The sequence below is a fragment of the Borostomias antarcticus genome (genome assembly GCF_949987555.1).
Source record: "Borostomias antarcticus genome assembly, chromosome: 19".
In the NCBI taxonomy this organism is placed as follows: Eukaryota; Metazoa; Chordata; class Actinopteri; order Stomiiformes; family Stomiidae; genus Borostomias; species Borostomias antarcticus.
Genome location: NC_140252.1, coordinates 16,059,605 through 16,071,455, shown reverse-complemented (window position 1 = coordinate 16,071,455; position 11,851 = coordinate 16,059,605). Strand labels below are relative to the sequence as shown.

General features: G+C 49.3%; 1 protein-coding gene across 1 annotated transcript in view; it reads left to right on the top strand.

Moving 5' to 3' along the window:
* The window catches only part of LOC311321361 (interleukin-1 receptor accessory protein-like 1), a gene marked incomplete at both ends in the record, with an annotated part of 171,107 nt that overhangs the window by 140,111 nt on the left and 19,145 nt on the right, over nucleotides 1-11,851 (top strand). The window contains one exon of the mRNA XM_084453329.1: nucleotides 8,654-8,786. Coding sequence (XP_084309455.1) covers nucleotides 8,654-8,786 — 133 coding nt within the window. The remainder of the gene's footprint in view (nucleotides 1-8,653; nucleotides 8,787-11,851) is intronic.

Sequence of the window (11,851 nt, the reverse complement as noted above, 5' to 3'; positions counted from 1 at the left end):
ACCGAGGTGACCCGTAATACATTATTCTAATTCCACGGGACAAACATGACGTTTAGCTTACTTAAACTAAACAGGCATCGCGTAGTGCAGTTGCAGAAAGTGCTGACTGGGTAGTTCTACAGCCAAATGGACTCTGGGGGTCTGTGGACCTGCAGGCGAGGCTCTCTATTGTATGCGACACGTGCCGCGGTCCGAACGGACTCCTCCAGGAACCCGGGCGTCCTGATCCGGCGGCGGTATCGGCAGGTTAGAGAGGCCATCCGGATATTATGGCGAGCGACAGCTTTGATTCTTCGACATCTCGACCGACACGAATTAACATTTAGAGGCTCTGTCTCTGGAGCATGAAATACAGCCCTGCCCCGGTACACACGCCTGTGCAGTGCATGCTGGGAACACCGGTGATTGACAGGTCAGCACTTCTGGCCTTAAATTTATGCATGCGGCACGATTCCCCCTTAAAGTGTTCCCCAGAACAAGGTCATAATTTAACTCGGGCTTCTGTTTACTGCCCCCTCCCCTCCCCGTTGTTGATAGCATTGCTTGTAATTTATTGTATTGTTTTTAATTAAATGGACTGCGAGAGCTTTAAGTGCCGAGGTTTTAAGACAAGCTATTTTTTAAGAAGCACAAGGTTATCTTGAATTCGCCCCAACTCCGGCTGGCGCGGAACGCCATCGCGTAAAAGTGCGCCATCCATAAAGTCACACAGGCCCCTAAACTCAGTCCGTGATTGGATGGCGGGCCCCGAACTCCTCCGTGACTGGATGGCCAGAGGAAGGAGGAGAAACAGGGAGGGGGGGGGTTCTTTGTGGCTGGCCCGTACGGAGGCCCTAGAGGGACAATCGGAAGGGGTCGGCGTGCATACGCAACAGAAAGGATTGGTGAGGATGACAGGTCCCCCCTGTAGCTCCAGACGGTCCAGACGGGCCGGTCACAGGCGCAGACCAGCCCCCGTGGCCAATGACGAGGCAGCCGCTCTCTGGTCGGGATCGATAGGAGGCGTGAGTGTGTGTGTGTGTGTGTGTGTGTGTGTGTGTGCGCCTGTCCCATCCCGCCCACACAACACCCCACGGTCCGTCTGTTGGTCACACACCTGCCTCTGCATCTATAATGTCCAGTCTGGACGCACCGAGTCCTCCTGAGGCATGTCTCATGGCCAGACGGGGGAGAGGAGGGGGGCAGGGAGGGGGAGAGGCAGGGGGAGGGGTGGAGACAGGGGAGAGGAGGGGGGCAGGGAGGGGGAGAAGCAGGGGAGAGGGGGGGAGACGGGGGAGAGGAGGGGGGCAGGGAGGGGGACAGGGAGAGGCAGGGGGGAGGGGGAGAGGGTGGGGGAGACAGGGGAGCGGAGGGGGGCAGGGAGGGGGAGAGGCAGAGGGGAGGCGGGGGGAGGGGGAGATGGAGAGGGAGGGGGAGGCAGATGGAGTCAGAGACGGAGAGTGGGAAGGAGGAACAGATCGAGTGAAATCGTAAAACAGGTGGAGAAAGGGAGAGACCGGGAGAGAGAGACTGACAGGCGGAGATTTAAGCAGAGAGAGAGACGTGGGGGGGGGGGATGACAGACCCCTCGTCACACACCTGCGCCTCGTGAGAGAGCTCATCAGCGGGAACTGCGGCCCGGAACCCCCCGACGGAGCTGCGTCAGCCCTTCATCACCCCCCACCCCCCCCCCACTTCCCCCAGCTCGCCCTCTCTCTCTCTCCTGTCTCACCCCTCCTCTCTCTCTCTCTCTCTCTCTCTCCCCCATCCCCCTCTCTCCCCCTAGCCTCTCTCTCTCTCTCCCTCTCTCTCCCTCCCATCCCCTGCCCCCCCAGCCAGCCCCCTCACTCTCTCTCTCTCTCTCTCCCCTAGCCTCTCTCTCTCTCTCCCCCATCCCCCTCTCTCTCCCCTAGCCTCTCTCTCTCTCTCTCTCTCTCTCTCTCTCTCTCTCTCTCCGCCCCATCCCCTGCCCCCCCAGCCAGCCCCCTCACTCTCTCTCTCCCATCCCCCTCTCTCTCCCTCCTAGCCTCCCCCCCCCCCCCCCTCGCCCCCTGCCTCAGAGTCTCTCCCTGTCCCTCATCCGTCCCCCTAACTCCCTTCCACAGGATCCGAGGGGATCAGCGAAACATGTCAGATCGTCGGCTAGTCCGTGTCGGCCCCTCAGTCCCGGCGCCGGTCTCACGGGTCCGGTTCAGGAGAGCTCAGACCCAGAGAGAGACGCCCCTCAGTCTGCGTGAGACCGCCGGCTGCCTGTCACTAATAGAGATATTCCACCGCATGGGAAAAGGTCACATCTCGACTCGACTCAACTCGCTTTTTGGGGGGTTTTCCGTCGGGTAAAGTGCGAGTAGAGTCGAGTCGAATCGGGACTTTTTTCGGATCGCCTCCACCGAGGTTCCGAGCGAGCTGAAGCGAACGAGGTGACGTGGAAACACTGCAGACTGCCGATTGGTCAGGCAAACGGCGAAGGAGACTCAGCCACTAGATGATTGTACACTGTCAAGCGAGGGGTCATTACTAAATGACTTCATTCATCTCACTTCACTTCGTTGTAATCATTTTCTCCACTCCTCTCAGAGCCTCAAGACCGAATGTTGTTACGTCTCAGTTCCTTCGGCAGGTGGACTTCATATCTTTTGACAACACGGGAACTAAGAAAAACAAACATAATGGCTGAAATCCACTCAGGTCTTCTAAATTTGTTTTTCAACGTGACATTTTTTTAATTAAATTTGGAGAGTGCTGGAACATTTCGCTTCCAAAAGAACGGTAGAATTTGAACGCCTCGGACATTAGCGCCAACGGCACGCTGCGGAGGTACGGTAGCACCTTTCGGCCCTGAGGGTACGGCCAGCGTACCGACAGATACCGGCAGATCGTTTCTCTGTCATTTATTGCCACAGTAAATCCTCAAACAGACAGCTATTCACGTGGGATGGTTTTTATATACGCAATTAAACATGGACGCCGCCCAGGTCATATGGGTTGAAACTCTCTTTCCTACGCTGACGCTACAGTGAAATGCAAGGTCATCACCAGTTTCTCACTGTTTCGCTCATTAATTATATGTTCAAATGAGAAAAACATTTTCCTTTTGGTGAATTCTGGGGCTCCCATTGACGTTGACCCGGGGGGGCGTGGCAACTGAACTCCCAACTATCTGCAGTGGAAAACAACTTTTAAAAAGTTGCAAGAGTAAGTAGAGTTAAGCAAGTAGAGTCAAGTTGAACCAAGCTGACCTGGTACATTGTCTTGTGAAAACCAGCATCAGTGGACTCCTGAGGTATCGGGTTGAGTCGTGTTGGGTCCATGATCACAGTAAGCTGTCTCGGTATTGGTGCCTGAGCGCAGTAATCTCTCTCCGGATTGGTCCCTGAGCGTCGTGAGCTGTCTCGTGATTGGCTGACAAGCTGAGCCGTGCACCTGCTCCGGGGGATCTTCTGTCATTCTGAGGAGTGCTGACACGCGGGAAATAGAATCAGCATTAAACCGTTACACCGTTCCAAAGATTCCACCTAGAGTTGATTTGGTCTCTGTGTTTCCCTGTCTCTCTCTCTCTCTCTCTCTCTCTCTCTCTCTCCCCCCCATCTCTCTCTCAATCTCTCTCTCCCTCTCTCTCCTTCACCCCACCCCTGGTCTGGGTGCCTACTGTAGCTTGTATCTCAGGCCTCTTCATCAGCTTGAGTTAAACCCAGGAGGTCTGACCTCAAAGCCAACCCTCAGTGAATACTACACCTTTCACTCTTTACTGGATGGGAACTTTGTATTCCCTGTAAGACAGCATCAGCATTTCTGAGAGAGACAGGGACAGAGAGAGCAGCGGGGGTATTTCGATTGCGATAATGAGAAAAGAGAGAGAAGGGAGAGGTATTCCCTGGGTGGTAAAGATGTTGACTAGAATTTCAACAGAGTTGCAAAACAAACATGTTCTCAGAAGCGTTTTTATATGTAAAAAAAACAACAAAAAAACAAAACAAACAAAAGTACAGTAGCCTGTTTTACCACATCAACAAAGGCCAATAATGTGAGTGAGTGTGTGTGTGTGTGTGAGATAGAGAGAGAGAGAGAGGGGGGCGAATCAGAGGAGGGCAATATTTAGGCTGATACAGCCAAGCTTATAGGGACACACCTAATATACTACAGATCCATTCTATAACATTATGACAACAATGGCCAAGCACCACAAAAGAACAGCAGGAAGATCAAATAGACCACAGCTCACTGCTACCTCACTAATCAGTGTTACTATTAAACTGCTGTTCCAGAAATCTGCCTACCGCTACAGAATTATAGAGTAGTCTAAACTATAGCATATGCTCTCATTTGATGATACCAGCGGTCCCTGTGCGTGCCACTTGCATTCCCAAGCACCTGCTGTTGCTTTCTCAAGTTCACTGACATGTGCTTGAGCACTGAAGTATCTAAGAGAGTTTTACTTCATTCAACCATAGCCACTTAATAATCACAAAAACTAACATTATCTGGTAAACCCAATCCTGTTTAATCCACTTCACTTAGGATAAGTAGACCCCCTTCCCATGCTGTTTTGCAAGTTAAATTGTTCATCCAAATCTTGCCATGTTGTGCGTGTCTCGGTGTACCGTTACTCCACAGCAATGATTTTGAGCATGCACACAAATAAACACATCTAATGCCTCATCTCTGATTCATTATAGTCCACCATTCCAGCAATTAATCATTTGAGCTAGGGCTCAAATGGTAGTTTTGTGTAATCATTTTAATTTTCAAAAAATATTCTAGATATCCGTTTTCCATGTTGATCACTGCCGATAGCTAGCTAGCTAGCTAGCTAGCTAACATGGACGACGTGATTACGATTGACAGATGAACGGCGGGACAATCATGACAAGATTTGATTGGATAAACTATCCCAATGTTAAAATCTCTATGGGAATTCAAATGTAAGCCACTCACGATCTGGCATTCCCCACGTCCACGTGATACTTGACAAATCACAGGTTAGGACCGATGACGACAATTTCGAGTTAAGTGTGTGTAGGCTAATAAGTGTGTGTAGGCTAATTTGATCGGTTGATTTTTCATTCGGGCAGCTAGAAGCCATCTAGCTGGCCACAATGTTAGTGGACAACAAGCTCGTTAGATCAGTCGACGTGACTGTTTATTTGCGTGAGCCGAACTGAGCGATTTGTGGCAGATCACGCAGTTAAGTCAAAAACACGTCTGAAACGAAGGCGAAATGTATTTATTTTTTGGGTGGAATTTTTTCGGGGTGTGCCAGGCTTATCCTGGCTTACAGGAGAAAAATGCTACTGCTAATCGCCCTTCAAGCTTAAGTGTATTGCTTTGCTGAAATATCAATGTGAGAGAGGGTGTTGATCTTTTAAAATGTCAGGCTGTGCTCCAGCAGACATTTGAATGGAGGTCTTTCTCTTTCTCTCCCTCACCCTCTGTCTCTTGCTCTTTTGTTTTCACATTCTCTCTCTCTCTCTCCCTCTCTCTCCCTCTCTCTCTCTCCCTCTCTCTCTCTCTCTCTCCCTCTCTCCCTCTCTCTCTCTCCCTCTCTCTCTATCTCTCTCTCTCCCTCTCTCTCCCTCTCTCTCTCTCTCTCTCTCCCTCTCTCCCTCTCTCTCTCGCTCTCTCTCTCTCTCTTCCTCTCTCTCTCTCCAGTCTCCAACTCCATGCTCCATGCTGAATAAGCCCAGTGAATCTCAGTGAAACAGATCCATACATTGATCCCTATAAGATTGCATTCGATTAGTGCGTATTTTTCCTTTGGATTGGGACTCACCAAGAATCCTTCCTGCGCTTTAATGAGTTCCATCTCATCTCCACACCGGCGCCAGTGAAGACAGTGATGCTGTGTGGGTGTGGAAAGCCCCCGGCCGATTCCCAGAGGACTCGGGAGAATGGCTGTGATAAAATGCCTTTATTACGCGGTGTTGCTCCATAAACCCACCATATTATCTAATGAGGGAAGCAAGGGACCTAGATGCCCTGGACATCTATGTAATGCAATGGAAAGAGTCTGAGTGAGTGGAGAGAGGCCTAACTTGACGGCAGGTAGCCCAGTGGTCATAGCATCTGATCAGTCGAGGTTGCTGGTTCAAGGCCAGGCCAGTCCACTTGATAATCGTTGCCTACCGTCGTGCCCTTGAGCATGTTGCTTAACCCCCAACACTTGCTCAAAAACGATGGAAGTCGCTTTGGATAAAAGCGTGTGCTAAATGAATTGTCTCTATGTGGAGAAGGGTTAGTCTCTCTCTCTATATGTCTCTCTGAGGAGTAGAAGAGTCTCTCTTTCTGTGAAGAGTAGCAAAGAAGGAAAGCTCAGTGTCATTACTACTGAAGTGGAAAATAGAACATACAGTACAATGTCTCAAAAGCATAGTCTCTTCAATTGCCTAAGTTGTAAGCCGTTCTGGATAAGGACACCTTCTAATTGACTAAAAATGTCCCTCTTCACACTGAAATGTAGCTCAAGTCATTGGCAGCAGCATTATTTTCTCACCGTTATTGTAAATGAGAGCTTGCACTCAATAACCCATCGAGAATAAGTAAAGTTTGAATGAATTGAATGAATAATTCATTGAGGGCTACCCACAATAAGAGGCCCACTGTTGCCGAATGGTTGAAATCAGCAACGGCGTGACATGAAAGGAACAACAACAAACATAAGTATTGTACTCAGCGATGCTCCTTTTAGCAAATGTATGCTATTTATCACAGGAACACAATCCCTTGATTCCATACACACTCACACACACACACAAACATACACACAAGTTCTAGTGGTTTCCTCTGGCGATCATGGTGCATGCCATGGACTGCTGCTTCCGTGTGGAGGGTTAGGGCCCCATGTGGAGGGTTAGGGTCCCGTGTGGAAGGTAAGAGCCCATGTGGAGGGAGAAAGGGCTTGTCTCTCTTGCTGTTTACACACAGTCTAATCCGTCCTCCTATCTGGGCGTGTGTAGTACAGTAGGCTGTCTATCAGGTCTGCTGCATTGCAGTCTGCATATATGCTTCTACTTATCGGAGCCCTGGGGTCAAGCCTACAGTATTTGCATCAAGAAAGGCTCCTTTCATGATGGCTACAGCTGTCTCACTGCTTTGCGTTTTTTTTTCTCCCTCTTGAGTTGCTGTGCTGATGCTACAACCCTGGTTTGTAGCGACAGAGGGCCCTCTGGTGGCCTGGAGAGGCACCGCGCCTCCATGAGTGGCTCCAGAGATAACGCTCCTGTATTCTGTACCCCTCCAGCTCTGTCACTGTCAGGGTCCAGCCTACAGCTGCAAAGCATGAAAGCCCCCCTCTGTGTTTTAGACCAATAGATCATATATATATAGACAGCTTCATTCTTATCCATGAGTGGACAAATACACACTGAGATCCATACATCCCCCTATTTTAGTTCATGATGTTTTGCCTTAGATAGATAGATAGATAGATAGATAGATAGACAGACAGACAGACAGACAGACAGACAGACAGACAGACAGACAGATAGATAGATAGATAGATAGATAGATAGATAGATAGATAGATAGATAGATAGATAGATAGATAGATAGATAGATAGATAGATAGATAGATAGATAGATAGATAGATAGATAGATAGATAGATGGATGGATGGATGGATGGATGGTCATAATTGAGTACTACACAAATACATATTTATTTTAGAAGTAGCCAGTACACAGTAGTACACGAAAGTGTTACTGTACCTCTCATCTCACAGGCTTCTGGGGCTCGGCTGTGGATAGAGGACTGAGCAACAATAATGAACACGTTGTCTTCTTGAATGCTCTTTTGACAGAGTCCTTGATTAACAGCTTGATAGGACTGCACACTGCTGAGCTTAGATGGCGTTTCTAGGGTAACAGTGTGGTGGGCGTAGAATAGGGTACGACTCCCTGGAAGACTGTGTGTGTATGTGTGTGTGTGTGTGTGTGTGTGTGTGTGTGTGTGTGTGTGTGTGTGTGTGTGTGTGTGTGTGTGTGTGTGTGTGCACGTGGGTGGGGGGGGTGCATTAGAGAGAGAGAGAGAGAAACTGAAAGAACGAGAGAACAAGAGAGAGGGAGAGAGATGATCTCTGAGTGGATTTATCTCCCCTCGACAGATACTGTAGTATGCGTTGAGAGTGAGCTAAGCAGAGAGGGCGAGAGAGACCGTGGCAGAGGAGAGAATCTGTCTCTCTGAAGCGTGTCGGCTGAGCCCCTCCCCCCCGGACAGCACATCGATAGTTTCAGCCTTTCCCCCCCCGGGCCCCGGGGCCTATCTGTACATCACACCTCCTGATATGTTCTCGCGTGCTCAGGCAGCTGCCAGACGCCCGGATCCCCCCGTGGCGGTCCGCTAGCCAGGTCTGGCGGCCGGGCGTCGGTGTGTGGGTCTGGGCGGGGTCAGACGGACAGAGGTGTCAGTCTCGGCTGCGAAAACGAGCGGTTTCACTTTGGCAAGGTGGGAATTGCAGACAGGTCAGGGACGATCTTGATAAAAACTTCAAGGGCCCGATTCAAGGGCTGTGTTTTCGTGCCGGGGCTAAGTGCCAAGGGCTAAGCTTTGTCCGGGCAAAACCTAGCCCTAACACTTACAGAAGCACTTAAACCGAGAGTGCCTGGCTTTGCCTTCCCTACTGGGGAGACTGTCACACTGTATCCAGCCCATCTCATTTCCTGTTCGTTCTCCTCCACAGGAAGTCCGATCAATCTGACGTGTCGAGCGTTCTTCGGCTACAGCGGAGACGCCAGTCCGCTCATCTACTGGATGAAGGGAGAGAAGTTCATCGAGGATCTGGACGAGGAGAGGGTCCAGGAGAGCGACATCAAGTAAGAGCTCCGAGGTCCATCCCATAATGCATCAGTCAGTGACGTGTGTCTCTAAGAGACACATGCACTGTAGGCTTACTGTATGTTCCCATGTGTAAAACTGTAAAAATAGGGTTGCAAAATTCCGGGAATATTCACAAACTTCCCATGGGAATTAATGGGAATTAACGGGAATAAGCTGGAAAACTGAATTTATTCCTGTTAATTCGCATACATTTCAAGTTTATAACCATGAATTCCCATTGGGCATTTTGGGAAGTTTGTGAATAACCCTTATCATTAATGAAATCACAGTTATCATGCCAGATGCACTGGACCGGACACTTATACAGTATGTGTGCGCTGAGATGTGGAATAGTTTTTCGTCACCAGAAGCCTGTTGATATGAGTATGAGTTTGGGAGGTCATGGAGAACACCTCATTCTCACAGTGAATGGAGTTAATGACCATTTCACACCTGTTTCGTTCTCAACTGTGACTCACCTGCCCAGACAGGTCTGGGGATAGATGGGCTTTATTCCACTGGCCAAGCCATTTCATACCATAGAGTCTATGAATGTTTAATACTGTTTCTCAATAATGTAAGTTACCATGCATTCTTTATTAGCAGACAAATTGTGTGTGTGTGTGTATGTGCAGGGGCGTCATGTAACCCAAAAAAACGAGGGGGCACGAGATAGCGAAGCACGTGCGCAGCGTGCGTGTGAGGAGTTATTAGCGTGCACAGCGCGTGTGAAAGTGTTTTTTGGTGCATTTTTTGCAGTTTAAAATCAGGACACAGCACACTACCAGTTGCCACTCAAGTGGTGTGAAATTAAACTTACCGGTAGAGTTCTTTCAAGGACTTTCAAAATAAAAGGGAAAACAAATATGAAGTCTCCGACGTAACTTCAGGCGAGGCACGATGTCAATGCCGGGCTAATCGGCAGAGGCTAATCAGTCACACCCCGTATGACGCAACCCACCAGCTGACTGTCAGCTGTCATAGCATTGGTTCAGCTCAGCATGTATTGAAGCTGTCAAAACATGTCATCGTTCGCTCTTGCTCGTATCTGCGCACTCGCTGCTTCCGCGTTCTCTGCTCTTGCGTTCCGTGCTCATGTTGACGGTCTTAGTGGGCTGAGTTACCTCCGAGCTTCTTCCCGATCGCGGCCCACTCTGATCGTCATAGAGGCAGGGGGCTAGATGCCGTTCCCTCTTCTGGCACTCTGGGCCAAGCGGCCCAGAGGGGGGGAACATCTAGATTGCCGCTTTCCACATGCATGGAAGGCAGGGGGCCCCCCGAACAGATCCCACCGCCAAAATTCACATGCGTAAAAAATTCATATGCTGTATATATCGTTGCATGCTAATAAATGGGTAAATTTTGACTAAAGTGATCTCGACTGAACTACTTTTTTTTTACTCACTTGGCATTGGTCTGAATGATATACTGTATACTGAAGTATGAAGTATATTGAATCTGATATACTGAATAGCCTAATATTTGGAGACCTGTTCATCAGTTAAGGACAACCTTAATCTAAATGTATGCAAGCAGACCATGAAAACGTGTTTATCTGAGACAAGGTGAGGGGTGGGGGCTTCCAGGTCCGGTGTTAATTTGGAAGAAACCAAATCCACCGGGAAAGAGGGTGTTTTATGCTTTATGTTATGGTGGCTTTTCGAGGTGGTCTATGACATAATTAAAATAATACATTCAGCTCAGCAGAGAAAATAATCATAGCTCCGCATTGTAAAATGTAATGGTAAACAAACAATAACAGAAATGTACAAAAAAAAAAAAAAAAAATCTGAGGGGGCACGTGCCCCCTCAAGTTCCATAGGCATGACGCTTCTGCGTGTATGTGTGTGTGTACTGCATGTGTGTACTGTGTGTGTGTGTGTGTGTGTGTGTGTACTGCATGTGTGTACTGTGTGTGTGTGTGTGTGTGTGTGTGTGTATGTGTGTGTGTACTGCATGTCTGTACTGTGTGTGTGTGTGTGTGTGTGTGTGTGTGTGTGTGTGTGTGTGTACTGCATGTGTGTACTGTATGTGTGTACTGTATGTGTGTACTGTGTGTGTGTGTGTGTGTGTGTGTGCGTGTGTGTGTGTGTGTGTATAGAACAGCAGTGTGTTTCTCTGTGGTGTTCCCTGTGCTGCGTGTGTCTAAAGTTAGCCGGAGTGGGCGACCACTGATAAGCAGGAGAGGGGCACTCTGGGAGTTCTACTGCCCTGATTTGTGGTCGTCTAGAGGGGCTGCTTAGCGCCTCAGCCTTGGACACACACACACACGCTAATACACACACACACACACACACACACGTTGTGTATTTCCACAGTCAGAGAGTGTTCTGGCTAATGAAAAGGTTAGATCCAACACGGGCGGTCTCGGTGACATGACATTTGGAGGCTCTACAGCATCATGTCACCGCGTCTCTGTTAGTTGAGCCACCTGTTAGATCACCCAGAAGCTTCCTCTGCCGACACACAGGGAGCCAAACACGGGAGGAATCCACGCCAGAGAGAGGAGGAGGAGGAGAGGAGAGAGAGATGAAGGCCGACAGAGCGGAAGAGAGAAAGGAAAGTGAGAGACAGGTGGATGGAGAAGTAAAGAGAGAGAGAGACAGATAGGGGGGTGAAAGAGAGAGAGATAGGGGAATAGAGGGAGAGAGATAGGGGGTAGAAAAGAGATGGTGGAGAGAGAGAGGTGGGGGAAAGAGAGAGATGGTACAGTAGAGAGAGAGAGATGGGGGGATAGAGAGAGAGATGGGGTAGAGAGAGAGAGATGGGGGATAGAGAGAGATGGGGTAGAGAGAGAGAGATATGGGGGATAGAGAGAGATGGGGTAGAGAGAGAGATGGGGTAGAGAGAGAGAGATATGGGGGATAGAGAGAGATGGGGATAGAGAGAGATGGGGGATAGAGAGAGAGAGAGATGGGGTAGAGAGAGAGATACAGTTTATGGGGGATAGAGAGATGGGGATAGAGAGAGATGGGGTAGAGAGAGAGATATATGGGGGATAGAGAGAAATGGGGATAGAGGGAGAGAGATGGGGGATAGAGGGAGAGAGAGAGATGGGGTA